At 53.3% G+C, this 27,070-nt stretch overlaps 1 protein-coding gene and 1 long non-coding RNA gene across 9 annotated transcripts in view; one reads left to right on the top strand and one right to left on the bottom strand.

Annotated features, from left to right (window-relative positions):
* Positions 1-27,070, top strand: part of SNED1 (sushi, nidogen and EGF like domains 1) — a 73,974-nt gene that overhangs the window by 17,036 nt on the left and 29,868 nt on the right. For 6 of the 8 annotated variants that reach the window (XR_014053706.1, XM_081490528.1, XM_081490531.1 and 3 more), the window contains exons 2-16: positions 11,681-11,968; positions 14,161-14,301; positions 14,893-15,055; positions 17,323-17,448; positions 17,716-17,829; positions 19,010-19,123; positions 19,547-19,660; positions 21,385-21,510; positions 21,672-21,776; positions 21,922-22,035; positions 22,516-22,632; positions 23,905-24,021; positions 24,227-24,343; positions 24,470-24,583; positions 24,799-24,972. Coding sequence is in view for 7 of the 8 variants with exons in the window: in XM_081490528.1 (XP_081346654.1) it covers positions 11,681-11,968; positions 14,161-14,301; positions 14,893-15,055; positions 17,323-17,448; positions 17,716-17,829; positions 19,010-19,123; positions 19,547-19,660; positions 21,385-21,510; positions 21,672-21,776; positions 21,922-22,035; positions 22,516-22,632; positions 23,905-24,021; positions 24,227-24,343; positions 24,470-24,583; positions 24,799-24,972 (2,044 nt within the window). In the remaining variant the exon portion in view is untranslated. The remainder of the gene's footprint in view (positions 1-11,680; positions 11,969-14,160; positions 14,302-14,892; positions 15,056-17,322; positions 17,449-17,715; positions 17,830-19,009; positions 19,124-19,546; positions 19,661-21,384; positions 21,511-21,671; positions 21,777-21,921; positions 22,036-22,515; positions 22,633-23,904; positions 24,022-24,226; positions 24,344-24,469; positions 24,584-24,798; positions 24,973-27,070) is intronic. The other 2 variants (XM_081490533.1, XM_081490534.1) reach the window with 1 other exon arrangement.
* On the bottom strand, positions 6,684-7,434 carry LOC145506298 (uncharacterized). The gene is made up of 3 exons (XR_014053726.1): positions 7,102-7,434; positions 6,765-7,020; positions 6,684-6,730 (listed from the first exon to the last, which is right to left on the bottom strand). It is a non-coding gene; the product is annotated as an uncharacterized LOC145506298 (long non-coding RNA).

The following is a 27,070-nucleotide window of genomic DNA, read 5'->3' on the forward strand; positions in this document are numbered from 1 at the left end:
GCTCCAAAATCACTACAGATGGTGAATGCAGCCATGAAATTAAAATCGACACTTGCTCCTTGGAAGGAAGGCTATGATAAACCTAGACAGAGTATTAAAAACCAGAGACATCAGTTTGTCAATAAAGGTCCATATAGTTAAAGCTATGGTTTTTCCAGTAGTCATGTATGAATGTGACAGCTCGACCATAAAGAAGGCTGAGCCCTGAAGAATTAATGCTTTCGAACCATGGTGTTGGAGACCATGGACTCTTGAGAGTCCCTTGGACTTCAAGGAGATCAAACCAGTCAATCCTAAAGGAAATTGATCCTGAATATTCACTGGAAGGACTGATGCTGAAGCTGAAGTGTGAATACTTTGGCCACATGATGTGAAGAGCCAACTCATCGGAAAAGACCCTGATGCTGGGAAAGATTGAAGGCAAAAGGAGAAGCGGGTGGCAGAGGATGAGATGGTTGGATGGCATCACCGACTCAATAGACATGAATTTGACCAAGTTCTGGGAGGTGGTAAAGGACAGCAGAGCCTGGCGTGCTGCAGTCCACAGGGCCGCAAAGAGTCGGAGATGACTTAGCGACTGAACAACCACCCTACAATTCACCCTCTTACAATTCAGTGGCTTTTCATGTATTTACAGAACTGTGTGTCTGTCACCACAATCGCCCTTAGAATATTGTCTTCACCCCAAAAGAAACCTTGCCCCCTGAGTTCCCACCCTCCAGCTTCTTAGTGTGCCCCTGACCTGGGCAATCACTAACCTAGTCTGATTCTGTGGATTTGCCTATCCTGCATGCTCTGTAAAGGTCAAATCATACCGTCCTTTGTGACTGGCTTGTTTCACTTAATGTTTTCAAGGTTCACTCATGTTGTGGCCAGAGTCAGTACTTCATATCTTTTATTTGCCAAAAATGTTCCATTTATTTTTAATTTATCCACTCCTTCATTGACGTAAGCCTGGACTGCTTGCTCCTTTGGTTATTGTGAATAGTGCTATTATGGACATCTGTGTACACACTTGCGTGTGGACATGTTTTCAGTTCTCTTGCGTGTATACAGATATAGTATCAGGTGTGGAACTGCTAGAGCATGTAATTATTCTATGTTTAACCATTTATTCTGTTTAGCCATACTATGTTCCACAGTGGCCGCACGATTTTACATTCCACCAAGGGTATATGACGGTTCTAGTTTCTTCACATCTTCACAAACATTTGTTACGATCTATTTTTTCCCATGATCGCCATCGTAGTGGCTATGAAGTAGTATCTCAAGTGTGTTTTTTTTAATATTTTATATTTCTCTATCTTTATGTATTTGGCTGTACCAGGATCTTAGTTGCAGCCGGCAGGATCTTTAGTTGTGGCAGGTGGGATGTAGTTCCCTGACCAGGGATGGAAGCTGGGCCCGCTGCATCGGGAGCACAGAGTCCTGGCCACTGGACCCCCAGGGAAGCCCTCTCACCGTGGGTGTGAGTTTCACCTCCTGACAGTTAGTGATGCTGAGCATCTTCTCATGTGGTTCTTGGCCGTTTGTCTACCTTCTTTGGAGAAATGCCTATTCAAGCCCTTTTCCCTTTTTCATTGTGTTGTCTTTTTCTAAAGACTATTTTTTTACAGTAGTTTTAAGTTCACAGAAAAATTGAGAGGAAGGTACAAAGATTTCCCATGTGCCCCTTGCCCCATCGTTGACCACCTCCCTTTTATCAGCATCCTCCACCAGAGGGTATGTTTATTGCAACCGATGAACCTACACGGACATATCGTTATCACCAAAGTCCGCAGCCTGCATTCAGGTTCACTCTTAGTGTTGCGCATCCTGTGGGTCTGGACCAACGTCGCATGATGCGCGTCCCTCGATATGGTGTCACACACAGTGCTTTCACTCTGGGCTCCACCTTCCACCCTTCCACCAACCCCTGGCAACCACCGATCTTTTTACTGTCTCCATAGTTTTACCTTTTCCAGAATGTCATACAGTTCAAATCACATAGTATGTAGCCTTTTCAGACTGACTTTTTTACTCAATATGCATGTAGGTTTCATCTGTATTTTTTCATGATTTCATAGCTCATTTCTTTTTAGTGCTAAGTAATATTCTGTTGCCTAGATGGAGCACAGTTTAATTATTCATTCATCTACTGAAGGTTACCTTGGTTGCTTCCAAATTTTGGCAGTTATGCCTGAAGTTGCTGTAAACATCAGTGTGCAGGTATTTGTGAGGACAAAAGTTTTCAACTCTTCTGACTAAATTCTAAGAGTCACAATTACTGGATCACATGGTAAGAGAATGTTTAGTTTTCCAAGAAACTGCCAAACTGTCTTCCAAAGTGGCTGCGTTGTTTTACTTTTGCCCCGTGAGCACTGAATGGGAAACTCTGCTGCCCCGCGTGCCCCCAGCACTGGTGCCGACTGCTCTGGAACGTGGCCGAGCTGACAGGCGTGTACTGCTGTCTCACTGTTGTTCTGATCTGCATTTCCCTGATAACCTACGAGGTGGAGTATCTTTTCCATATGCTGATTCGCCTGCACACCTACTTTGGTTGAGGTGTCTGTAAGACTTTTGGCCCAGGTTTTGATCAGGTTGTTTGTTTTCTCATTGTTGCGTTTTGAGAGTTCTTTGTGTATTTTGGATAAATCTTTATCATGTTTGCAAATATTCACTCCAAGTCAGGCTTTTCTTCCCATTCTCTTGATATTAGCCTTCACAGAGCTGAACTTTTTATTTGCTTTATTTACTGCATTGGTAGAACTTCCAGTACAATGCTGGAAAGAATTGATGAGGGGGAAATGCTTGCCTTATACCTTATCTTAGTGGGAAAATGTCTAGATTCTTACCAGTAAGTATGATGTTAACTGCAGGGTTTTTATACATATTTTTTATCTTTATCAAGTTGAGGAGGTTCCCCATCTTCCTAGATTACTGAAAGTCTTTATCATGAATGAGTGCTGGATTTTGACAAATGCTTTTTATGCATCTATTAATATGATCATGTGATTTTTCTTTTTGAGCCTCTTAGTTAGTAAGTTTTAGTGAAAGTCACTCAGTCGTGTCTGCCTCTTTGCGACACCATGGACTGTATACAGCCAGAATACTGGAGTGGGTAGCCTTTTCCTTCTCCAGGTTATCGTCCCAACCCAGGGATCGAACCCAAGTCTTCCGCACTGCAGGTGGATTCTTTACCAGCTAAGCCTCTTAATGTGATCAATCAAATGAATTGATTTGTGAATGTCAAACCAACCTCGCATACCTGAGATAAATCCCAGGTATGGTTATGGTATGTAATTCTTTCTATACAGTGTTGGATTTGACTTGCTAATATTTTGTTGAGGATTTTTGTATCTGTATCCATAAGAGATATTGGTCTCTAGTTTTTTCTTGAAATGTCTCTGTCTAGTTTTGATCTTAGGGTGACGCTGGCCCTAACTAGGAAGTATTCCCTCAGCTTCTGTCCTCTAAAAGAGATGGTAGAAAGTTTGTATCGTTTTTTCTTAAACGTTTGGAGAATTCATCAGTGTGCTCCTCTGGGCTTGGCGCTTTCCATTTGAGAAGGCTGTCATCATTGATTAAGTATCTCTAATAAACATGAGCCTATACAGATTGTTTATTTCTTCTTGTGTGAGCTTTGGCAGATTGTGTCTTTCAAGGAATCAGTCCATTTTACCTTACCAAATTTGTTGTTATCAAATTTGTTGTTGTTGTTTAGCTGTTAAGTCATGCCCGACTCTTTGCGACCCCATGGACTGCAGCATCCAGGCTTCCCTGCCCTTCACCATCTCCTGGAGCTTACTCACTGTGTCGGTGATGCCATCCAACCATCTCATCCTCTGTTGTCCCCTTCTCCTCTTGCCCTCAATCCTTCCCAGCATCAGAGCCTTTTCCAATGAGTTGGCTCTTCACATCAAGTGGCCAAACTATTCAAGCTTCAGCTTCAGCTATTGTCCTTCCAATGAATATTCAGGGTTGATCTCCTTTAGGATTGACTGGTTTGATCTTCTTGCTGTCCAAAGGATTCTCAAGAGTCTTCTCCAGCACCACAGTTCAGAAGCATCAATTCTTCAGCACTCAGCTTTCTTTATGGTCCAACATTCACATCTGTACACAACTACTGGAAAAACCATAACTTTGACTAGATGGACCTTTGTTGACCAAATGATGTCTTTGCTTTTTAAAATGCTGTCTAGGTTTCTCATAGCTTTTCTTCCAAGGAGCAAGCATCCCTTAATCTCATGGCTGTAGTCAGCGTCTGCAGTGACTCTGGAGCCCAAGAAGACAAAGTCTGTCACTACTTCCACTCCTCTTCTGTTTGCCATCAAGTGACAGGGCCATACGCCATGATCTTTTCTGAATTTGAATTTCAAGTCAGCTTTTTCACTCTCCTTTTTCACCCTCATCAAGAGGCTCTTTAGTTCCTCTTCATGTTCTGCCATTAGAGTGGTATCATCTGTATATCTGAAGTTGTTGATATTTCTCCTAGCAATCTTGATTCCAGCTTGTGATTCATCCTGGCATTTCACATGATGTACTCTGCATATAAGTTAAATAAGCAAGGTGACAATATACAGTCTTGTCATACTCCTTTCCCAATTTTGAACCCAGTACATTGTTCCATCTGATTCTAACTGCTGCTTTTTGACATGCATACAGGTTTCTCAGGAGACAGGTAAGATGGACTGGTGTTCCCATCTTTTTAAGAATTTTCCAGTTTGTCATGATCCACACAGTTAATGGCTTTAACGTAGTCAGTGAAGCAGAAGCAGATGTTTTTCTGGATTTCCCTTGCTTTCTCTATGATCCAACAGATGTTGGCACTTTGATTTCTGGTTTCTCTGCCTTTTTCTAAATCAAATTTATGGTCGCAGGTTTTTTTCATGTTGTATGTGTGTGAGCTCAGTCATGTCCAACTCTTTGCGACCCCATGGACTGTAGCCTGCCAGGCTCCTCTCTTCATGGGATTTCCCAGCGAGAATACTGGCATGTGTTGCCATTACCTCCTCCATGGAAACTCCTCCACCCAGGAATCAAACGCACATCTCTTGCATCTCCTGCATTGGAAGGTGGATGGTTTGGTTTTTTTTTTTCCACCACTGTGCCACCTGGGAAGCCCCTATCTCCTTATTATCCTTTCAGTCACCATGGTATCTGTACTAACGTCCTCTCATTTCTGATATCTGTAATTTATGTCTTTTTTTTTTCATAGCCTGGCTAGAGGCTTATCAATTTTATTCATCTCTTCAAAGAGCCAGCTTTTGTTGTTGTTGAATTTTTAAATTGATCACCCATTTTCAATTTCATTGATTTTCCCTGTAATTCTTATTACTTCCTTTATTCTGCTTTTTTGGATTAAATCTGCTTTTCTTTTTCTAGCTTCCTAAGGTGGAAACTTAGATTATTGATTTTAGACTTTTCTTATTTTCTAATACACATTTAGTGCTCTAAATTTCCCTCTTGGTACTGCTTTCACTGCATCTCACAATTTTTGATAAATTACATTTTTATTTTCATTTAGCTCAAATATTTCTTAACTTCTCCTGACATTCTTAATGCCCCATGTGTTGTTTAGAAGGGTGTTGTGTAACCGCTATGTAATTGGGGCTTTTCCAGTTATTTTTGCCATTGATTTCCAGTTTAATTCCAGTGCAGTCTGAAAGCAGATATGTACAATTTCTATGCCTTTCCGTTTTTTAAGGGGCATTCTACGGCCATGGATGTGGTCTGTGAACACTGGTGAATGCTCCTTGTGAGCTTGAGGAGAATGTGTATTCTGCTGTTGTTTGGGGAAGTGGTATGTTGATTATATCTAAGTTTGATAGTGTTGTTGAGTTTGGTTATGTTGTTTCTGACTCTCTGCCTGCCAAACCCATCCATTTCTGGTGCAGGAGTGTTGGAATCTCCAGCTGTAATGCGGGCTTGTCCATCTCTCCTGCCACACTGACGGCTGTTGCCTTGTGCAGTTCAATGCTGTTGGGTGTGCACACATTAAGGACTGTTATGTCTTCTTGAAGAATTGACCTTTTTATCTTCATGGAATGCCATTCTTTATCCTTCATAACTATGCTTGCTTTGAAGTCAGTTCTGTTGGGGACAAATATAGCAACTCTTGCTTTCTGTTGACTAGTGTTAGCATGATATAACTTTCCCTATCCATTTATCTTTCATCTATAGGGGTCTTCATATTTAAAGTGAGTTTCTTGTAGGCAACTTATAGTCGGGTCTTGTTTTTTGCTCCACTCTGACAATTTGTCTTTTCACCGTTGCTTTTAGACTGCTGATGTTCAAAGTGATCACAGATATGGTTAGCATAGTACCTACCGTGTCTGTTACTATTTTCTATTTGTTACCTTGGTTCTTGTTCCTACTCTGTCTTCCACTCTTTCTGGCTTGTTCGTGTGTGTGTTTCTGACTGAATGACTGACCTACAGCAGTGTTACTTCCATATGCAACATGGTGATTCACTGTTTCTGTACATGACGAAGTGATTGCCACTGTAGGTCTAGTCACCAACTGTCACCACACCAAGCTATCCCACTATTGCTGACTGTACCCCCCACGCTCTACGCCTCATCCCTGTGACGCGGTATTCCCCACACTCTACGCCTCATCTCTGTGACACGGTATTCCCCACGCTCAGCTCATCCCTGTGACACGGTACCCCCCACGCTCTACGCCTCATCTCTGTGACACGGTATTCCCCACGCTCAGCTCATCCCTGTGACACGGTACCCCCCACGCTCTACGCCTCATCTCTGTGACACGGTATTCCCCACGCTCAGCTCATCCCTGTGACACGGTACCCCCCACGCTCTACGCCTCATCTCTGTGATGCAGGATTTTGCAGTGGAAATCTGCATCACACTATTGCTGACTGTAGCCCCCACGCTCTACGCCTCATCTCTGTGACACGGTACCCCCCATGCTCAGCTCATCCCTGTGACACGGTACCCCCCACGCTCTACGCCTCATCTCTGTGACACGGTACCCCCCACGCTCAGCTCATCCCTGTGACACGGTACCCCCCACGCTCTACGCCTCATCTCTGTGATGCAGGATTTTGCAGTGGAAATCTGCATCACACTATTGCTGACTGTAGCCCCCACGCTCTACGCCTCATCCCTGTGACGCGGTACCCCCCACGCTCTACGCCTCATCTCTGTGACACGGTACCCCCCACGCTCAGCTCATCCCTGTGACACGGTACCCCCCACGCTCTACGCCTCATCCCTGTGATGCGGTACCCCCCACACTCAGCTCATCCCTGTGACACGGTACCCCCCACGCTCTACGCCTCATCTCTGTGATGCAGGATTTTGCAGTGGAAATCTGCATCACACTATTGCTGACTGTACCCCCCACGCTCTACAGCTCATCCCTGTGATGCGGGATTTCGTAGTGAAATCTGTGCCTCCTCTCAGTCTCCCTCACCTGAGTCACTCATTGTCCCACCACGCCTCCCCTCTGGCAGCCACCGATTTGTTCTCCACGAGTCTGATCGTTCATGTTTGTTTGTTTCTTTTTTTAAGTTCCACATACAAGTGAAATCACACTATATTGTCTTCTCCGTCTGACTTATTTCCCTTAGCATAATACCCCGTAAGTCCACCCATGTTGTAACAAATGGCAAAGCTTCATGCTTTCTTATGGATCAGTAATATTCAGTTACATATACATCTGCTTTTTCTTTATCCATTCATCTATTAGCGGTTAGTTTGTCTCCATATCTTGTCTATTGTAAATACTGCTGCTATGAACATAGGGTGATTTATCTTCAAATTAGTATCTTGTTTTCTTTGGGAAAATACCCAAAAGTGTAACTGCTGGATTATATGGTAATTCAATTGTTAATTTTAGAGTAACCTCCATACTGTTCTCCATAGTAGCTGCATCAATTTAAATTCCCGGTGCACATGGGTTCCTTTTCTCCACATCCTCACCAATATATTTTATTTGTGTTTTTTACAATAGCCATTCTGACAGGTGTGATGTGATATCTTATTTTGGTTTTAATTTCTTTGATTATCAGTGAAGTTCAGCATCTTTTCATGTGTCTGCTGGTCATCTGTATATCTTCTTTAAAAAATATCTATTCAGGCCCTCTGCCCATTTTTTTATCTGGTTTTCTCTTTTGATTGTTTTCAACACTGAGTTATGAGGTCTTTGTACATTTAGGATATTAACCCCCTTGTTGGATGTACAACTTGCAAGTATCCTCTCGCATTCAGTAGGCTGCCTTTTCATCTTGCTGATATTCTCCTTTGCTGTGCAAAAGCCTTTTAGTTTAAGTCCCATTTGTTGATTTTTGCTTTTGTTTCCCTTGCCTGGGAAGACAGATTCAAAAAAGAATTGCTAAGATTGATGTCAGAGAGTATACTGCCTATGTTTTCTTCTAGGAGTTTTATGGCTTCAGGTTCTACATTTACATTTTTAATTCATTTTGAGTTCATTTCTATATATGGTGTGAGAAAGTGGTCCAGTTTGAGTCATTTGCATAGAGCTGTCTAGTTTTCCCAGCATTATTTACTGAAGAAGCTGTCTTTTCTCTCTGTTTTGCCTCCTCTGCTGTAGACTAATTGACCTTGTGTGTGTAGGTTTATTTATGGGCTCTCCATTCTACTCCATTGATCTAAATGTCTGCTTCTGTGTCTGTGCCACCCTGTTTTGATTACCGTAGCTTTGTAGTGTAGCTTGAGATCAGAGTGTTTGACACCTAGAGCTTTGTTCTTTCCAAGACTGTTTTGGTGATTCACAGTCCTTTGTGTTTCCATACAAATTTTAGAATTATGTGATCTGGTTCTGTAAAATTCACCATTGCTGTTTTGATAGGAATTGCACTGAATCTGTAGATTCCCTTGGGTCATATAGTTATTTTAACAATATTAATCCTTCCAATCTGTAAGCACAGGATGTCTTTCCATTTGTTCGTGTTGTCTTTAGTTTCTTTCATCAATGTCTTATAGTTTTCAGAGTACAAATCTTTAGCTTCCTTGGTTAGATTTATTCCTGCCTATTTTATTCTTTTTGATGCAACTATAAAGGGGATTGTTTTGTTAATTTCTCTTTCTGATAGCTCTTTGTCAGTGCATAGAAACACAACAAATTTCTGTATATTTATTTTGTAACTTTCATCTTTATTGAATTAATTTATTATTTCTAATTGTTTTTTGGTGGCATCTTTAGGATTTTCTAATATATAGTATCATGTCATCTGGAAACAGCGACAGTTTTACTTCTTCCTTTCCAATTTGAACTCCTATTTCTTTTTCTTGTCTGATTGCTATGGCTAAGACTTCCAAATACTGTATTGAATAATATGGGGAGAGTGGCATTTCTTATCTTGAATTTTGTCAAAAGCATTTTCTGCATCTACTGAGATGATCATATGATTTTTATTCCTCAATTTATTACTGTGATGTATCACATTGTGTTATTTGCAGATTTTGAGCCATCCTTAGGTTTTTGTTTGCTTACATAGGCTTCCAACACATTAGAGCCACCTCAGTCTAATGACTTCTTTCTTTAAGTACTTTAAGACAACTAATCCCAGTATATTAATCCCAGTTATGTTCAAATAACACTATAGTACTTCTCAGGGAGTGTGAATGCCTTTGTAACAACAAAACAATACTAATCATCCCCCCTCCTTTGTATCATTGCTGTCACACCTTTTACACATTATATGATTGAATATATTATTGGTATTATTATTTTAGACAAACTGTTGTCTGTTAGATCAATTAAGAGTAAATTTTAATTTTACCTTCATTACTTTATTCCTTCTTTATTAAATATATTATTTGAAAATATTTTTCTGTTTTGTGGGTAGCCTTTTTACTCTGCTGATAATATGTTTTGATGCACAAAATGTTTTTAATTTTGATGAATTCCAGTTTGTCTATTTTTTCTTTTGTTGCCTGTGCCTTTGGGGTCATTGCCAAAGCCAATGTCATGAAGCTTTTGCCCTACTTTATCTTAACGTGTTTTATATTTTTAGCTCTTATATTTAGACCCTTGATCCATTTCAGTTAATTTTGTAATGGTGTTAGGTAGGGATCTAATTTCATTCTTTTGCATAAGAATATCCCGTTTTCCCAGTACCATTTGTTGAAAAGACTGTCTTTTCTCCATCAAATGGTCTTAGCACTCTTGTTGAAAATCACTTGACCATATACGTGAGGGTTTCTTTCTGGGCTATGTTGCTCCCTTGATCTATTTGCCTGTCTTTATGCCAGTGCCACACTGCTTTGATTGCTGTAGCTTTGCAGTCAGTCTTGAAACTAGAAAGTGTAAATCCTGCAATGTTGGTCTTTTTTTCAAGATTATTTTGGCTAGTCTCTTGATGAAATTTTAAAACTTGCATTTTATTTCTATGAATATAGTAAAGTTTGTTATTTTAGAGTCTGTGTCTGATAATTCTAGTGTCTGCTGTTTCACTCACTTCTACTTATTCCTCTTAGCTGTGTCTCACTTCCTTGCATGCCTGATTATCTTCGACTGTGTCCCGGATTTTGGATTTAAGCAAATATTTACAAGAGTAACTCAAGGCCTCAGATGATGCCATTTTCCTCCAGGCAGAGTTTTTCTTTACTCCTGCCAAGAACCTGGTTCCCTGTCAGAAGCCACCTTAATCTAAGCCCCAGGCTTGCAATGCCTGGATGGCCCAGGTGAAGGGAAGGCGGAGTGAGTACCTGCACAGGGACCATCTACTTTGGGTTCACCCTGATCATGACGGGGGCCTTAGAGGTCCCAGCCTCATGTGGGGGTTACCAAATTCCTCACCTCGAGCTGGCTCTGAGGTTTCGCATTTTTCTCTTTCCCTCAATGAGGCTACAGAACTTCAGGTGTGGCTTGCATCTGTTGCTTCTACACCTGCAGACGCACTCACTTCAAATACTGGGCTCACCTCCAGTCTCTCGTCTGAAACTTGGAATCGAAAAATGTTCCCTTGTTCACTCTTTGTTGCCTTTCCAAGGTGTATTTATCTGCATTTTTGGTTGATGTGGATTACAGAGCCTGCCCTCACCCCAAGCGTTGTTTCTAAAAGCACAGTTCTGACCTCAGTTTCCCAGGACAGGTCATGAGGGTTGACAGCAGACTCTGTGGTCATTAATTCACTCATCTTGCCCAGCCCAGCCTGTGAGGCCAGTTCAGTATTCATACCATCCCACAGATGAGAAGCCAGAGCACAGAGAGGCAAGGCTCACCTGCCTGCTGGCTACACAGCTGGAGACGGCGGGTGCCGCTCCCCCTCCTGTGTCCACTGGGGGGCGTCCTGAGCACAGGCGTCCCCTTCCGGCCATTGAGGCCCTCCCACCCCCCTGGCCTCCCGCAGACCTGCTCAGAGTCTGCCCTGCCCTTCTGAAGGCCCTGTCGGGAGTGGGACTAAGGAGCTAGGGCCACCGGGCAGGTCTGAGCCCCCTACCCTCCCGAAGCCAGGGAACACACTGGAGGCTTCCCACCCCACTGACAGCCCCGGGCCCGGCACTCTGCAAGGCACCGTCGACAGCAAACGGGTCAGAGCCTGTGCCCCAGGAGGGCAGGGAGCAGCCCAGGGGCCCCGGGTCGGGAACCAGGAACCGGTGAGCCATCCTACAAATGCCCGCCCAAGGCTGGCTCAGCCTCAGGGGGCACTCAGTGGCTGAGGCTTGGAGGCCCCAGCTGGCGCCCCTCTCGCTTTCTGCCCCAACAGGTGAACAACAACGGGATCATCTCCTTCCTGAAGGAGGTTTCTCAGTTCACGCCAGTGGCCTTCCCCATTGCCAAGGACCGCTGCGTGGTAGCAGCCTTCTGGGCGGACGTGGACAACCGGCGTGCAGGGGACGTGTACTACCGGGAGGCCACAGATGTGGCCACGCTGCACAGAGCTACAGAGGACATCAGGCGCTACTTTCCTGAGCTCCCGGGCTTCTCAGCCACCTGGGTGTTTGTAGCCACTTGGTACCGCGTGACCTTCTTCGGAGGCAGCTCGTCTTCCCCCGTGAGTGTTCTGTCCTGGCGAGGGGAGGACATCCCTCTGGGGCCCAGGGTCTCCCTCCAGGCCCCTGCCTTGCTGGGGTGGGCCGGATGTCACCCCCAGGCCGTGCCCAGAGGGGACAGTGGGGCTCAGGGACAGAAGCCACTTGCCCAGGTCACAGGGCCAGGCTGGAGGACGGCGGAGCCGGGACCTTCCCGGCCTCCTGGAAACCACCCACGTCCAGGAAAAGGCCAAGTGCCCCGACAGAGCAGCTGCAGATGGTCTGTTGGGGGTTTTAACAGGAGTATGATGGCGAATCAGGAAATGTAGGCTCTTTCTGTAAACATTACCACAAAAGAAATTTCACAAGAGTGAACTTCTGTTTACAAATGGCCCATTAACATTTCTATACTTCCTTTGTTTTTTCTTATCACTAGTTTGTAAGAAAAATGTCTTTTTAACTAAAAGTAAAGGAAAAGCATCCACAACCCCACCAGCAGGGCAGACCCATCCAGTGTGCGCTGTCGTGCACAGACGGAGACAGAGAATAAACGGAGCCACTGCGAGGGCACCGCTTTGGGAGCGCCTCCTGCGGGCACTCTCTGCATTCTCTGTTCTTTTACATGTTTGGTTAGAGTTTCACCTCCGCAGAGTCATTTTACCTATTACTTCTCCGCCCAGGAGGAAGGAGGCGCCCAGGGTCCCTCCTGAGCGGACGTTCTCTTTGCAAACCCAGTCAGTTCCAAAACAGTTGTCTTGTGAGACAAGGACCCGACTCTAGGCTTGGGGTGGAAGCTGGTCTGGGAGCTGGCAGATGGGAAGCCCTCCTCCCCAGGGGCAGCTGCAGGAGCAGGTGGAGCCACAGAGAGTAACAGTCCCCCTCAGAGGCCTGGGCCTCCCAGCCTGCAGAGCCCCTCCCCCAGCCTCACCAGCTGGGGTCCTGCCCCGCAGACCTTCTCCCACGCCAGCCAGCAGCCATCCCGTCCCCTCCCTGACTTCCGAGACCTAGCACTAAGTCTGCCTTCCTGGAGCACTCGGTCTCCATGGTACCTTTCACCGTGGGGCTCCCCGCGTGCGTGCTCCCCAGCGTGGCGGCACCTGCCTTCGGGTGGGCCCCAAGGGTGCTGCACAGCCCCCAGTGGGTCGTGAAGTCAGATCCTGCACCCATCGCTAGAAGGAAAAGGGCTGCCTGCAGAAATCTAATCTCCCCTAAAAATGTGCCCAGTCACGCTCGCGAAAGCCATAGCCTAGTGAAGTGCCGCAGCCCTGCACCCAGCCACACACACTACTATTCCTTGCCTGCCAACCATACAGGGTTTTTCAGCTTTACACTTTGTTGATTTCTAGCAATGGTCAATCATTGGCTACTTGCATTCTATTGTGATGTTTCTGTTCATACCCTTAGCCAGTTTTTCTGTAATGTTTTTGTTCTTTTTCTTATTGATTCAAAGAAGTTCTAGTTGAATTAAAGATGCCACCAGTGCTTCTGTCACATATATTATAAAAACATTTTTCACTTCACTGTTCGTCATTTGGTTTGGCCTATGACACTTTTTTGGAGTCCATGTGTAAACCTTCTTGGTTTTCGCAGTTAACAAACGTCAGCCTTGGAAGTCCTTTCCCAATATGCTGTACGTATTTGCCTATGTTTTCCCCCAGGGTGCCGATGGTTTCATTTAAAACCTTACTTGATTTGGGATTTATTTCCCTAACCTAAGTGACGTAAAGCTCCGATTTAATTGTCTCGCAGTGTTTCCTATTTGTCCCGCAATCTTTTCTTAAACATTTTCACCCTTCGCCCAATCTGAAATAAAACCTCTTATGTATTATTTTCATGGAGGAGGATTCCATGAAAATCAAGAAACTTAACGATTAAAACTGCTTTTCCTTGTTTCCCCTTTTTCTTTTTACACTTTTGTTCATCCCACACGCGGTGGTTTGTGGGTTTGGTCAAGCAGGCACGACCCTCAGTGCCCCCAGGCCCGCGGGGGCAGGGTCTGCCCCCGGCGTCTGCGGTTCCCCACGGCCCCCAGTGGGCTTCACGCCCTCCCCAGGCATCGGACCGACGGGGGGCAGGACAGGGGCCGAGGCCATTGGGTCCTCCCAGCGGCTGACCGTCTGGCGGGGACACAGAGGAGGGACCCGGGGGCAGCACCCTGTGGGCGAGGTCCTGGGCGGGCCTGGGGCCCCGGCCGGCTCAGGCCCCTCTCTGGCAGGTCAACACGTTCCAGACGGTGCTCATCACGGACGGCAGCCTCTCCTTCACCATCTTCAACTACGAGTCCATCACGTGGACCACGGGCACACACGCCAGCAGCGGGGGTGATGCCAGCGGCCTGGGGGGCATAGCGGCCCAGGTAGGGGCCCTGCTCCTCACCGCCAGGGCGATCATGAGCTGGAGAGGCAGGCAGATGCCCCTCCCCGCCAGGGCAGAGCTCTCACCGCCAGAACCGTGCAAACGTTCCGGGCCCACACAGCCACCTGACGGCCCTAGCTGCAGCCGGGACAGAGCTCTGCGTGCCCAGCTGCTCCAGGGTGGCCTGGCCAACGGCCCTGGTCTGAGGGTCAGTGGCCAGCAGAAAATCCCAGGTGTGGAGGGCAGTGAAGTGCGCGCTGCCCAGGGTCTGGGAGCGCTCCGCCCCGCCTCCAGGCTCTCTACTTTCTTCTAAGATCACACTGGTCCCTGGCCCTAGGGGAGGCCCAGAAGCCCTGGAGTGAGCAGGAAGGGGCGGGGGGGAGGGGGGGCGGGAGATGGCTGCCCGGACCCCACAAGGTCAGCGCGCAGGAGGAACCGCGGGTTAGGGTGGGGCCAGCTGGGAGGCAGGGTGGTGCGGAACCTTTAGTGCTCCTAGCTCGAGGCCACCGCGCGGGAGGCGGGCCTTGGGAGCTTTGGGGAGACCTGAAGACGCAGCCCACCCCCGCCCCCCTCTCTCCAAACCTGCCCCCAGGCCGGCTTCAACGCGGGAGACGGGCGGCGCTACTTCAGCATCCCCGGCTCGCGCACGGCGGACATGGCGGAGGTGGAGACCACCACCAACGTGGGCGTGCCCGGGCGCTGGGCGTTCAGAATCGATGATGCCCAGGTGCGCGTGGGGGGCTGCGGCCATACAAGTAAGAGGATGGAGCGAGCGTTGGGGTGGCGGGCGCGGCGGGGCCTGGGGGGGCTGGTAGGGAGAGGAGGGGCGCCCTGGGCGCCGCCCTGGGGGCGCAGGACTCCGGCCACCTCGGTTCCCCGCGCCCGGGCTCATCCCTGAGCCTCAGTCACCCCCGGGAGACTTCCAGCCTCTGCCGTGGGGTGGGGGAGGTTTGCTGGAGACCTCGGTTGGCGGTGTAAAGGGGAGGCGTGGCGGTCAAGTTCCCCCCAGGGCGTCCTGAGCGCCCCTGCGTGGACTCCTGTGTCCTCGGGAACCCGGGGAGCACTCCTCTTCCCACCAATTTCCCAGCCTTGCTTCTCGGTGGGACTTGGTGCTGGGCGTCTAACCTAAGGGCGGGGGCAGGATGGACGGGACCCCTGACGCAACTCAGAGCCGACTGGAGTACGGTTCACCCCAGGGTCGAGCACGTGGCCAGTGGAAACAGCAGGACTGACCACAGAAGGGTGTGTTCCCGCCACCCCCCTAACCGTGTGACCCTGAGTTGCAGACCCTCCTGCAAGCCCTACTTATAAACGGCAGGGGCGGGGCGGGGCGGGGCTCAGATGACTGGTTCAGCCCCTCCAGCATCCCTGGAGGGCTACTGATCACTGCCCCCGCCAAGCCTGGGGCCGGGAGGCAGGTCCTGGGACCCCGGCCGCCACGCCCCCGCAAAGACCACCTCCCACTCCCATGGGGACCACGGCCACAGAGAGGGGCTGCTTCTTCTGAACGCTGTCCCAAGGACGAACCCAGCACAGAGCAGCCCCCAGACCCGCCACGGGGGCGAGCGCGCACACCCGGGGGCTGCTGGGGGGGCGGGCGCGCACACCCAGGGTGGGGCTGGGGGTGCAGGCGCGCGCACCCGGGGTGGGGCTGGGGCAGGGGAGGCGCGCACACCCGGGGTGGGGCTGGGGGGGGGCGGGCGCGCACACCCGGGGTGGGGCTCGGAGCGGGGCAGGGGCACACTGCCCGAGGACTGGATACAGCCCTGGTGACAGAGCCCACCGGCGCAGCAGGGCACCGAGTAAGAGTCAGCGTGGGGGCCGCTGGATTCGCCCCCTGCCCTGGGAGTGAAAAGCCCTCCTGCAGCCCCAGTAGGACAGCATGGTTTCAGGGCATGGGGGAGGTACTCAGTCACCATCCTGTGGGCAAGCAGCAGAGGTCTGGTACCTGCCAGAGGCCGGGGCTTGGGTTGTGGCTGAGGAGTAAAGTGTGGATGCAGGTGGATAAGCAGGGCTGGGCAGGTGCGTGCTGCGCTGCAGAGGCTGCAGGCTCTGACCCTGAGGAGTGGGGTCCTCAGAAGAGGGTCCGTTCAGTCCCCCGGGGACCCTATTCCCATGTGAGATGCTTCCCCCCTGTCCCAGGCCTCTGTGGGCAGCAGATGGGGGGCATTGCTGGGCCCCCGAAACTCGCAGACGCAGAGACCCCCAGGAGCGCAGTGCTGTGAGGGTGGGGTGCAGGGGACCAGTCCCCTGGGGTCCCCAGCACACCTCAGGCCCATAAGATGAAGCCTGTACGTGTCAGTTGGGGTCGCCGGGGTGTCAGTTGGGGTCGCCCGGAAGGGAGGGTGGTCCACCCCTCAGAGGAGGGGCACCCACTCCCGAAGGGCGGGGCACCCACCCTCGAGAGGTGGGGCATCCACACCTGGCAGAAGGGCCAGCCCAGAAACGGCTCAGGCAGCCAGCCAGCAACTGCCACAGGGCAGCCGAGCCCCCTGTCCTGAGTGCCCGGGCGGTTGGGAGGATGGTCGGGGGGCAGGGGCGGGCCTCGGAGACACCCACAGCCTCGGTGGCTCTCCGGACCAGGGGGCCTTTCCAGGAATGTTCCCCCTCTCTGGACACCAGCCAGCTCTCCCTGGGGCCCGCCTGGTAATGGGAGATGGGAAACCCTGGCACACTCCTGTACCTGCCCGTGCGTGCGTCGGGGTTTGTTTTTTTGGCCAAGCCATGCAGCTTGCAGGATCTTAGTTTTCTGACCAGGGACTGAGCCTGCGCCCCCAGCAGTGAAAGCCCAGAGTCCTAACGACTGGACCGCCAGGGAAGTCCCCAAGTGTGCTGAGTGGTGGTGCGTTTCCGTGCCTCGCTCCTGCAGAGGGTAGGGCCCTGCAAGCTGAGCTCTGCCAGCTGCCTGTCCCCCAGGCCAGGGAAACCATGGATGCTCGCTAGGCAGCTGCAGACAGTGCAGCCCCTTCCCCAGGAGGGGCCCCGGGGCCGGGCTGACGCTCTGCCCTCCGTGTGTCCGCAGCCTCCGTGTGCCAGGCCCTGCGTCCCTGCCTCCACGGTGGCCAGTGCATCGACGACTGCGTCACGGGCAGCCCCTCCTACACCTGCTCCTGCCTCTCGGGCTTCACGGGCAGGACGTGCCACCTGGGTGAGCTTCTGCAGGACCCCCTGCACCCCACCCCTAGGAGGGACCAGCCCCGGGAGGAACCGCACCCCCCACCCCGCGGCCTGGGTGGATCCACCCCAGGGTCTCCGTCCCCGCGGCCTGGGTGGCATGCATGGACACCACGGGGGGAGCCAGACACAGTGGCTCCACAGCCGTGAGCACCAGGCACGCACTGCGGCTGCCCAGCCCTGGCGGGCCCGGTCCTCCCTGGCATCCCTCCACTGAGGCTCTAGCCACCCCGTTTTCCAGATGTGAATGAGTGCGCTTCCCACCCATGTCAGAATGGCGGGACCTGCACACACGGCGTCAACAGCTTCAGCTGCCAGTGCCCGGCCGGGTTCAGGGGACCCACCTGTGAGACAGGTAAGAGGAACCCACCCGGCCCCACGCACCAGGGGCCACAGGGTGCCCAGGACGGTCCTGCCCAACCAGGGGGGGCATCAGGTCAGCATGCTACAGGGGGTCTTGCCCCAGATGTGGATGGCCAGTGGGGAGCGGGGCAGGTGCAGGAGCCCAGCGTCCAGAGGAGAGGCCCCGCCCCGGGGCACGGCAGGAGCACTGGGCACAGCACTCAGCCCCGTGAGGCCTGGGAACAGGGCAGGGCCTGCTTCCAGACCCTCTCTAGGATCTGTGCCCCCAAACCCTCAATCCCAGAGGCTCCTGGCAGGAGTGGAGGCTGATTCTTCCCACCTTGGGGGTCTCACGGCCCGGCCATGGGTTGAGGTCTTTCTCAAGACCCTCTTGTTGCTCCCAAACTGCGCCCGCACTGCGGTTTGGTGAGCGCTGGTGGACACCCCCAGTTTCACCACTGGAAGCTGCTAGGAGAGCCCAACAGATGGAGCCCTTAAGATCAGAGCATGGCGGCCCCTGACCCCATCCGCTCAGCCAGAGCACTCCCCCGAGACACTCACGCCTGTGAACTGTTATTTAGAAACGCAACACTGTTAAATCAAACAGGTAACACCCACACCAGTGTCTCAGCTAGAAAAACATTTCTAATGGAGACTTAGGGCCACAGGGAATGTTTCCAAGTCTCTGACTCTGGTCTGTAGACACGTATCCAGACCAGCGGGGCCCTGGGGGGCCTTGGGGCAGCGCTGGCAGCCCTGAGCCTTGGCCTCTCTGCGTCCACCACAGCAACACCCACAGCACCGGCCCTGGCCCCCAACGAGGCTCCCTGGTCTGCGGACCCGCCTCGGCGCCCAGACTCCACACCAGCAGGGTCACCGGGCAGCGTCCAGCAGGGACATGGATGCTGGCTGCCTCAAGTCTCCCTGCTCCCACCCGTGCCCAGCCCTGTTCTGGTGGGGTCAGGGTCCCAGAGACAGGGACGCCCCAGAAGGCTGGGAGTTGGGCCTCTGCACCCCTGCCATCTGCTGGGATAAACGCAGTTCAGACGAGCATTCGGTGCCAGTGGCCAGGGACTGCCCTGGACTCCAGGGCCCGCTGCCCCCTGGAGACGGCCAGGTCCACCCACGTACAGCCTGAGGTGTGGGGGCGGGGCTCAGCGGGAGCCCCACGGCCTTGCACCCTGTGCTCGCAGAACAGTCTCCATGCGATGACAGACAGTGCCAGAATGGCGGCTGGTGCCAGGCGGAGGGCAGCACTGCAGCATGCGTGTGCCCAGCCGGCTACACAGGGGTGGCCTGCGAGACAGGCGAGTGTGCTCTTGGCCGGCAGTGGGGCTGGGTGCTGGGGGGGAGGGAGTTGTCAGGGCGCGGGGGGGGAGGGGGCGGGAGGGTGTGCCAGAGGGGGGCAGGGGGCGGGGGGGTGCAGGGCGCGGTGGGGGGGGCAGGGTGCAGGGGGGGTATTCCGGGGGGGCAGGGTGCTGGTGGGGACAGGGTATGTGTGGGGGGGGTCGAGGGTAGTGCCAGGGGGACGGCAGGGGGGGTGCCAGGAGTGGGGGGGTTGGGGTGCCGGGGGGGGTCAGGGTGCGGGGGTGGGTCCCGGGGGGGTGCCAGGAGTGGAGGAGGCGGGGTGCTGGGGGGGCGGGGTGCCAGGTGGGCAGGGTGTGGATGGGCAGGGTGCTGAGTGTTCAGAGGCTGGCACAGAGCCAAGCCCCCACCTCTGCCACCTGCAGATGTGGACGAGTGCAGCTCTGACCCCTGCCTGAACGGAGGCTCATGTGTCGACCTGGTGGGGAACTTCACCTGCCTGTGCGTGGAACCCTTCGAGGGACCTCGCTGTGAGACAGGTAATAGCCGTGCCCCAGCTCCCTGGGGGTGACGGCGGTCAGCTGCCCCCTTTTCCTCTCGGGGGTGGGCTCTGGTCTGGGCTCTGCTGTCCACATGCTGGATGAGGCCCAGGGAGTCTGCTCCCCTCTCTGGGGCGGAGGGCCACACTCCCAAGGCCCCGCCCCCTCAGCAGATTCTTGGCTGTTTATTGCCCCTTCTCCCCGCCCCAGAGGCCTCACCATGCAAGGAAACAAACCTTGGGCTGCTCTCTGTCACACATGATGGAGTCTGCCTGCTTCTGTTCTATTGCATATCGTTTTAAATGCTGGTTGCTCCTTGGAAGAAAAACTATGACAAACCTTGAAAACTCTTGAGAGTTCCTTGAACTGCAAAAACATCCAACAGTGGCAGACTTTATTTTTTGGGGCTCCAAAATCACTGCAGATGGTGACTGCAGCCATGAAATTAAAAGATGTTTGCTCCTTGGAAGAAAAGCTATGAAAAACCTAGACAGCATATTAAAAAGCAGAGACATTACTTTATCAACAAAGGTCCACACAGTCAAAGCTATGGTTTTTCCAGTAGTCGCGTATGGATGTGAGATTTAGACCATAAAGAAAGCTGAGCACCGAAGAACTGATGCTTTCAAACTGTGATATTGGAGAAGACTCTTAAAGAGTCCCTTGGACTGAAAGGAGATCAAACCAGTCAACCCTAGGGGGAATCAATCCTGAATATTCACTGGAAGGACTGATGCTGAAGCTGAAGCTCCAATACTTTGGCCACCTGATGGGAAGAGCTCACTCATCAGAAAAGACCCTGATGCTGGGAAAGATTGAAGGCGGGAGGAGAAGGGGACAACAGAGGAGGAGATGGTTGGATGGCATCACCGACTCGATGGACATGAGTTTGAGAAAGCTCCCAGAGATGGTGAAGGACAGGGAAGCCTGGTGTGCTGCAGTCTATGGAGTCACAAAGAGCCAGACACGAGTAAGCGACTGAACAACAACAAGGACGACAAAGAGAAAATATTAAAAGTAGCCAGAGAGAAAAGACAGAGACTCAAGAATGACAGCAGACTCATCATCAGAGTCAGTGCAGGTCGGACGACAGTGGGACAGCACCCTTAAAGCCCTGAAATAAGCTGTCACACTAGTGCTGTGTACCCAGAAACACTGTCTTTCAGAAATTAAGGTGAAACAAAGATGCTTTTCAGATGGCCTCTCGGCAGCTCAGAGGACACAAGCATGGAGACCAGCCAGGATACAGGGACAGGGAAGCGCTGCTGGGTGACCCAGCCTGACTGATATTCACAGACACCCACGTTCCTTCCAGGGCTTGCAGAGCCTTCACTATGACAGATGACCCCATCGGCCATAAAATGAGGCTCAATAAACTGAAAAGGACTGTGTTCTCTGACCCCAGCAAAATTAAACTAGAAATCAACAGCAGAAAGATACCTGGAAAACCCCAAACATTTAACTAACAGAGATGCTTGGTGAGCAATGCTTGGAGACTCTGGCCTCAGCCAGGCCCTTGGTTCACCATGGGCCCCTCTGCACTCCAGCTTCTTGTTCTGCTCCAGAGAAGGAGTTTGGGACTGAGGGCCACTGGAGGCCAGTCTCCAGGTACTTGGCACAAAGAACAGAGGTTAACATGCCTCCTCTCTGGTCCAAGGCCCTGTTAACCCACCTTCAGCCCAGGCCCTCTGCCAGGCCTTGGGTGACCACTGTCTTTCTTGCAGGACACCACCCAGTGCCTGACACCTGCCTCTCGGCCCCTTGCCAGAATGGAGGCACCTGTGTGGATGCAGATCAGGGCTACGTGTGCGAATGCCCTGAAGGCTTCATGGGCCTCGACTGCAGGGAGAGTGCGTGTGGGCTGGGCCGCCGTGGTGGGGGCCCCAGGGGGTGTGCATGTGGACACCCGTGGAGAGGATCTGGGAGTGGGGAGAGGGGCTGCACAGCAGGTTCTATGGGACAGTGGTCAGGGCACCCCCACACTGAGGCCTGTCCCCCCTGCCCGTGGCAGGAACCCCCAGCGGCTGTGAGTGCCGCAATGGTGGCAGGTGCCTGGGAGCCAACAGCACCCTCTGCCAGTGCCCCCCGGGCTTCTTTGGGCTCCTCTGCGAATTTGGTAAGTGCCCAAGGTTGGGACAAGGGCTCCCGTTCTGCCCTGCCCTGAGAATCCCTGAAATCACGGCGAGCCCCGGGTGTGGGGGGCACCCCAGCCTGGTCACCCTGGGGGTCACACGGTCCCTGGGCCTCCGCCTCCTGTGCAGAGGTCACGGCCACGCCCTGCAACATGAACACACAGTGCCCCGACGGCGGCTACTGCATGGAGTACGGTGGGAGCTACCTGTGTGTCTGCCACACCGACCACAATGTCAGCCACTGTGAGTGGGGCCTGCCTGGAAGCTGGCGGGGGAGGGTGGCCTGGGGGAGAAAGTGATGGGAGGTCCTGGGTGCAGCAGGAGGAGGCCTGCGAGGGGGCCTAGGGGTGGACAGCCTGGCCACGTGTGCGTGTCACTCGGTGCCTTCCAGCTCAGCTGCTAGGATGTTAACGCCTGACAAGCGCCCATGGAGAAGCGTGTTCGCCCGCGTATGTGTCAGTACAGATACCGAGTGACGCGGGTAGTGAGTCATCACGTGTGATGGTGGTGACATGATATCAGGTGGTCCTGATACCAGGACTCCTGGGGACACAGCTCAGTCCCAACTCAGTCCCACCTCATGGAAGAGCGAAGGCAAAATTTGGAAAAATCAAAAATGTGATAGAAGAAATTCTAGGGGGGCCTCCGAGCCCAGCACGAGGAGTCAAGACTCGGGCATCAGTTCTGGCCAGGACGTGAGGATGACCGCCCTCTGCCCCACAGCGCTGCCGTCGCCGTGCGACTCCGACCCCTGCTTCAACGGAGGTTCCTGTGACGCGCACGAAGATTCCTACACATGCGTGTGCCCGCGAGGCTTCCACGGCCGTCACTGCGAGAAAGGTGAGGCACGGCAGCTTCTGGGGGGAGCACCTCCCGCTCGTGACAGCGCTCTCCTCACAGCACACTTCTTCCTGCTCAGTTTTTCCAGTGGATTCTAGAATCACTGATTTATAACAAAATTCATTGTTGTCCAGTCGCTAAGTTGTGTCCCACTCTCTGTGACCCCATGGACTGCAGCACGCCAGGCTTCCCTGTCCTTCACCATCTCCTGGAGTTTGTCAGATTCATGTCCACGGAGTCGACTTTATAAATGTAATGCGATTGGAGAATGTTGAGAGTTTACAACACTTAGCCGCCTGAGAATGCACGCGCTCTTCAGCAAATACGCTGCGGGCATCAGCGCGCTCCCCTCGCCCGCCCAGTACTGTCCCTCTAGCAGCTGCAAGCAGCGCTCAGGACTCTTTTCAGTGACCCAGGCGTCCCCTGGTCGGGGCCCAAGGTGCTGGCCGCCTGGCCCCGTATGCCCACGTCTGTCCTCCTGGGCTTGGCACCTGGGCCCCGTCCACCCCTCCTGCTGCCTCACGTGTCCAGAGAGCTGAAACCTGAACCTCTGCCTCTCCCGCTCCCACGGCGGCCCTGAGACTGGGCCTCTGGTGCTCCGACCCCAGGGCCCACAGCCTCCCACCCTGCGGGGGAGGGCTTTCCAGAGAGCAGGCTGATTCTGGTCGCGGGCCACCGAGGTCCTGCACGGTTGGCCAAGGTGTCCCCAGAGGGGGCAGAGGGACATGGGGGTTGGCCGGAACCTGGACAAGCATCCTGTGAGGCCCCACAGGGCATGGGGGCAAGGCCCCTCCTGCCTCACATTCCCCCCATGAATGTCGAGGAGGCCGAGGGTCTACACTGCTGACTGAGCTGTGAAGGTGTGACATTCCCCGCCACAGGCCAGGGAAGGCCCCCTGTACAGCAGGGTGGCGGGCCCCCCAAGGGCCAGGGAAGGCCCCCAGTACAGCAGGGTGGCGGGCCCCCCAAGGGCCAGGGAAGGCCCCCGTGCAGGCACAGAGACACGCAGATCTGAGTGGGAGTGCCATGGCTCCCCACCCAGCAGGAGGCCAGCAGAGGGCAGCTCTCCAGCGCTTCTGAGCAGAGCCCGGGCAGGGAGCGGGCATCAGGCACAGGGCCCCCAGGCTGAGTGGGGAGCACCTGGCTGGCTCAGCCCTGGGCAGTGGCCTCAGGCTCTGCTGACTGGCAGCCGTGGCCTGCGGGTGCTCTGGGATGAGAGGCTGGCCCCAGGTGACCAGCCTATTTGTCTGTCTGTCTGACTGTCCCTGGCAGCCCGACCACGCCTGTGCAGCTCAGGGCCCTGCAGGAACGGAGGCACGTGTAAGGAGGCGGGCGGCGAGTACCACTGCGACTGCCCCTACCGCTTCACTGGCAGGCACTGCGAGATCGGTGCGGGCCCAGCGGCGTGGGCTGGCCTGGGGAGGGAGGGGAGGGGCCGGCCTGGGACCCCTGCCCTGCCCCCTGCGTCTGCCCATCAGGAGCACCCCACAAGCCCCCTACCGCCCCTGCTGAGGGTGTGGAGGGACGAGGGAAGGGACCGGGGGTGGGGTGCATGCGACCCCTGGCCCTGCCCGATGGGTGCCTCTGCTTCCAGGGAAGCCGGACTCATGCGCCTCGGGCCCCTGTCACAACGGCGGCACCTGCTTCCACTACATCGGCAAATACAAGTGTGACTGCCCGCCAGGCTTCTCGGGGCGGCACTGTGAGATAGGTAAAGGGGAGCTCCCCACAGCCCCGCGGCCGGGAGGCAGAGCTGGTTTGAGAGGCAGGACGCCCCTGCCGCCCAGAGGCCTCGGGGGGCACAGTGATGGGCAACGGCGTCCCCGTGCCCTTGCAGCCCCCTCCCCCTGCTTCCGGAGCCCATGCATGAATGGGGGCACCTGCGAGGACCTGGGCACAGACTTCTCCTGCCACTGCCAAGCAGGGTACACAGGACGCCGGTGCCAGGCAGGTGAGCGGGCCGGGTCAGGGTCTGGGCAGGGCGGGGGCCCAGCAGGGGACTGGGGAGGGAGGGCAAGAAGGAAAGGAAACCTCTGAGCAGCCCGCTCCGGGGGCCGGTCCTGTCACGCTGGGACAGGCTGCGTGGGGAGCAAGGGGCCGGGGGCAGAGCAGCGGGAGGCCAGGCAGGGGCCCGCAGTGCAGGACGGGGCTGCCATGTCCTTGCAGAGGTGGACTGCGGCCCCCCCGGCGAGGTGAAGCACGCCACCCTGCGATTCAACGGAACTCGACTGGGCTCGGTGGCTCTGTACTCGTGTGACCGAGGCTACAGCCCAAGCGCCTCCAGCCATGTCCGGGTGTGCCAGCCACAGGGCGTCTGGAGCGAGCCCCCCCAGTGCCACGGTGACCGGGGCCCTCTTTGGGAGGGGAGCCACACCCCCGCTCCCCTGGGCCACGCCCCCTCCCCTGGGCCACGCCCCGCTCCCCGGGCCACGCCTCACCCCCCGGGCCACGCCCCGCTCCCCTGGGCTGAGCTGGGTAGCGCGAGCCACAGTTCTGATCCTGGCCTGCGTCTCCTCTGTGCCAAGTGAGGCCAAGACCTGCTGGTGACAGTGGTGATGACCGGTTCCCTCCACTCGGGACCCTTCTCTAAGGGCTTCCGGTCCTCAGAGCATGAGGTCCAAGCCGCTGAGGCCAGGAGGCAGCCCAAAGGCAGAGCCCTGAAGAGGCCTGTCAGGGTTTAGGACCCACTCCTGCTCCCAGGCCCACCCAAGCCTGTGGGATCAGACCCTGCATTGGAACAAGGCCCCCATGAGCCCCCACAGGCATTTAAGGGGTGTTGCCCCGCAGGCAAGGCCCCCCTTAATCCAGGCACCTGGAGACAGGGCGTTGCAGATACCACTGCCAGCAGTGCATTAGGCCAAACAGAACACCCCAAACTGTTCAGACAATCTGTGTAATGGTCACACAGTCTCAGAAGACAGAGTTTTCTGCAAAGTAGCTTAGGGACGGGACAGCATCGAGAGAAGGGAGGCACAGAGCACCCTGCTCCCTCCCAGATGCCCTGCAAGCCTCGGGCCTGGGCGGCCCTCTCAGGCGGAGTTCCAGAACACAGGTGCGGGTCGCCTGGCCTCAAGCGTGCTCCATTACACCTGTCCTCCCGAGCCCCCCAGGGCTGCTGCTCACTGCCTAGGAGGCCACCCCGGGCCCAGTGTTGCTGTCCCTCAACACGCCATCGGGGGGGGGGGGCCGGGAATGTGAGCTCACGAGCCAGGATACCAGGACGCCCGAGAAATACGGCCTCCTCAGAGACAGTGACAAAGCCCAGACAACATACACGACTGGGAGCAGAGACATAGAAGGTGGGTAAGAATGTAAAACAAGCCCGACAGACACACAGAAGAAACATGGCACTGGGCATAAAAACAGGGTCAATAAATGGCATCAAAAGCAGAGACAAGATGATTGAAACCTGTAATAGTGGGAGCGACAGACACAACCTATAACTGGGAACAAAGACGAAGCTAATGAGCTGAAAGATCGGTGTCAGGAGTTGTACCAGAGAGAAGGGAAGTACTCATAAATCAGAAAGAGCAGGTAGGCTCTGAGGAGGGTGGAAGTGCTGACACTGAGGTAACAGGACTGCAAGAGTGACAAAAGTCAACATAGGATGGAATGCTGCAGCAACGATGGAGCTAAACTCCCAGAGTAACTGATAAACGATCAGAGATTGAAAGGGCCTGCAGAATGTCAAACAGGAGGAAAGAGACACTTTAGACACATTATAATAAAATTTAAGAAAATCAGGAAGAAAAGATCCTCAGAAAAAGGGACAAGAATCCACAAAGGAACAAGAATCAGATGGGCATCAGACTTCTTACAGAGACATCAGGAGTGAGACGATAAAATGGTATTTTAAAAATAGTGAAGTGATCCATTCAGTCAGGGTGTAGACAGTTAGAAAACACTGTCACTCTCACTGTACCATCAAGGAAGCTCCAGAGAGCCCATAAAATCGTACCTTTTAACTTATCAGAGAGCTGAGGATGCGAAGTTTAGTCACAAGGAAGCACCAGGCCCCAACAATGCCATGGGTCAATCCCACCAAACTGCCAAGAAGCAGACTGCTGCAGTGTTACACAGGCCCTCCTGGGGAGCAGAAAAGAGTGTGCGCCAACCAGCCCACAAGGCCAGGATAACCTTAAACCAACACCAGACATGGACAGGTGGAGAAAGTCAGGTTATGGGTCCATTAAACGTGAAATAGATGCAGAAATCTGACGGTCTATAAAGACTATATACACCATAATGGGGCTTCCCAGGTGATGCCAGTGGTAAAGAAGCGGCCTGCCAATGTAGGAGACCCAAAAGATGTGGGTTTGATTCCTGCGTCAGGAAGATCCCCTAGAGTAGGAAGTGGCAACCCACTCCAGTATTCTTGCTTGAAATGGCGACCCACTCCTGCATTCTTGCCTGGAAAATTCCATGGACAGAGGAGCCT

This window comes from Giraffa tippelskirchi, chromosome 5 (genome assembly GCF_054371585.1).
Source record: "Giraffa tippelskirchi isolate mGirTip1 chromosome 5, T2T-mGirTip1v1.2.pri, whole genome shotgun sequence".
Classification (NCBI taxonomy): domain Eukaryota; kingdom Metazoa; phylum Chordata; class Mammalia; order Artiodactyla; family Giraffidae; genus Giraffa; species Giraffa tippelskirchi.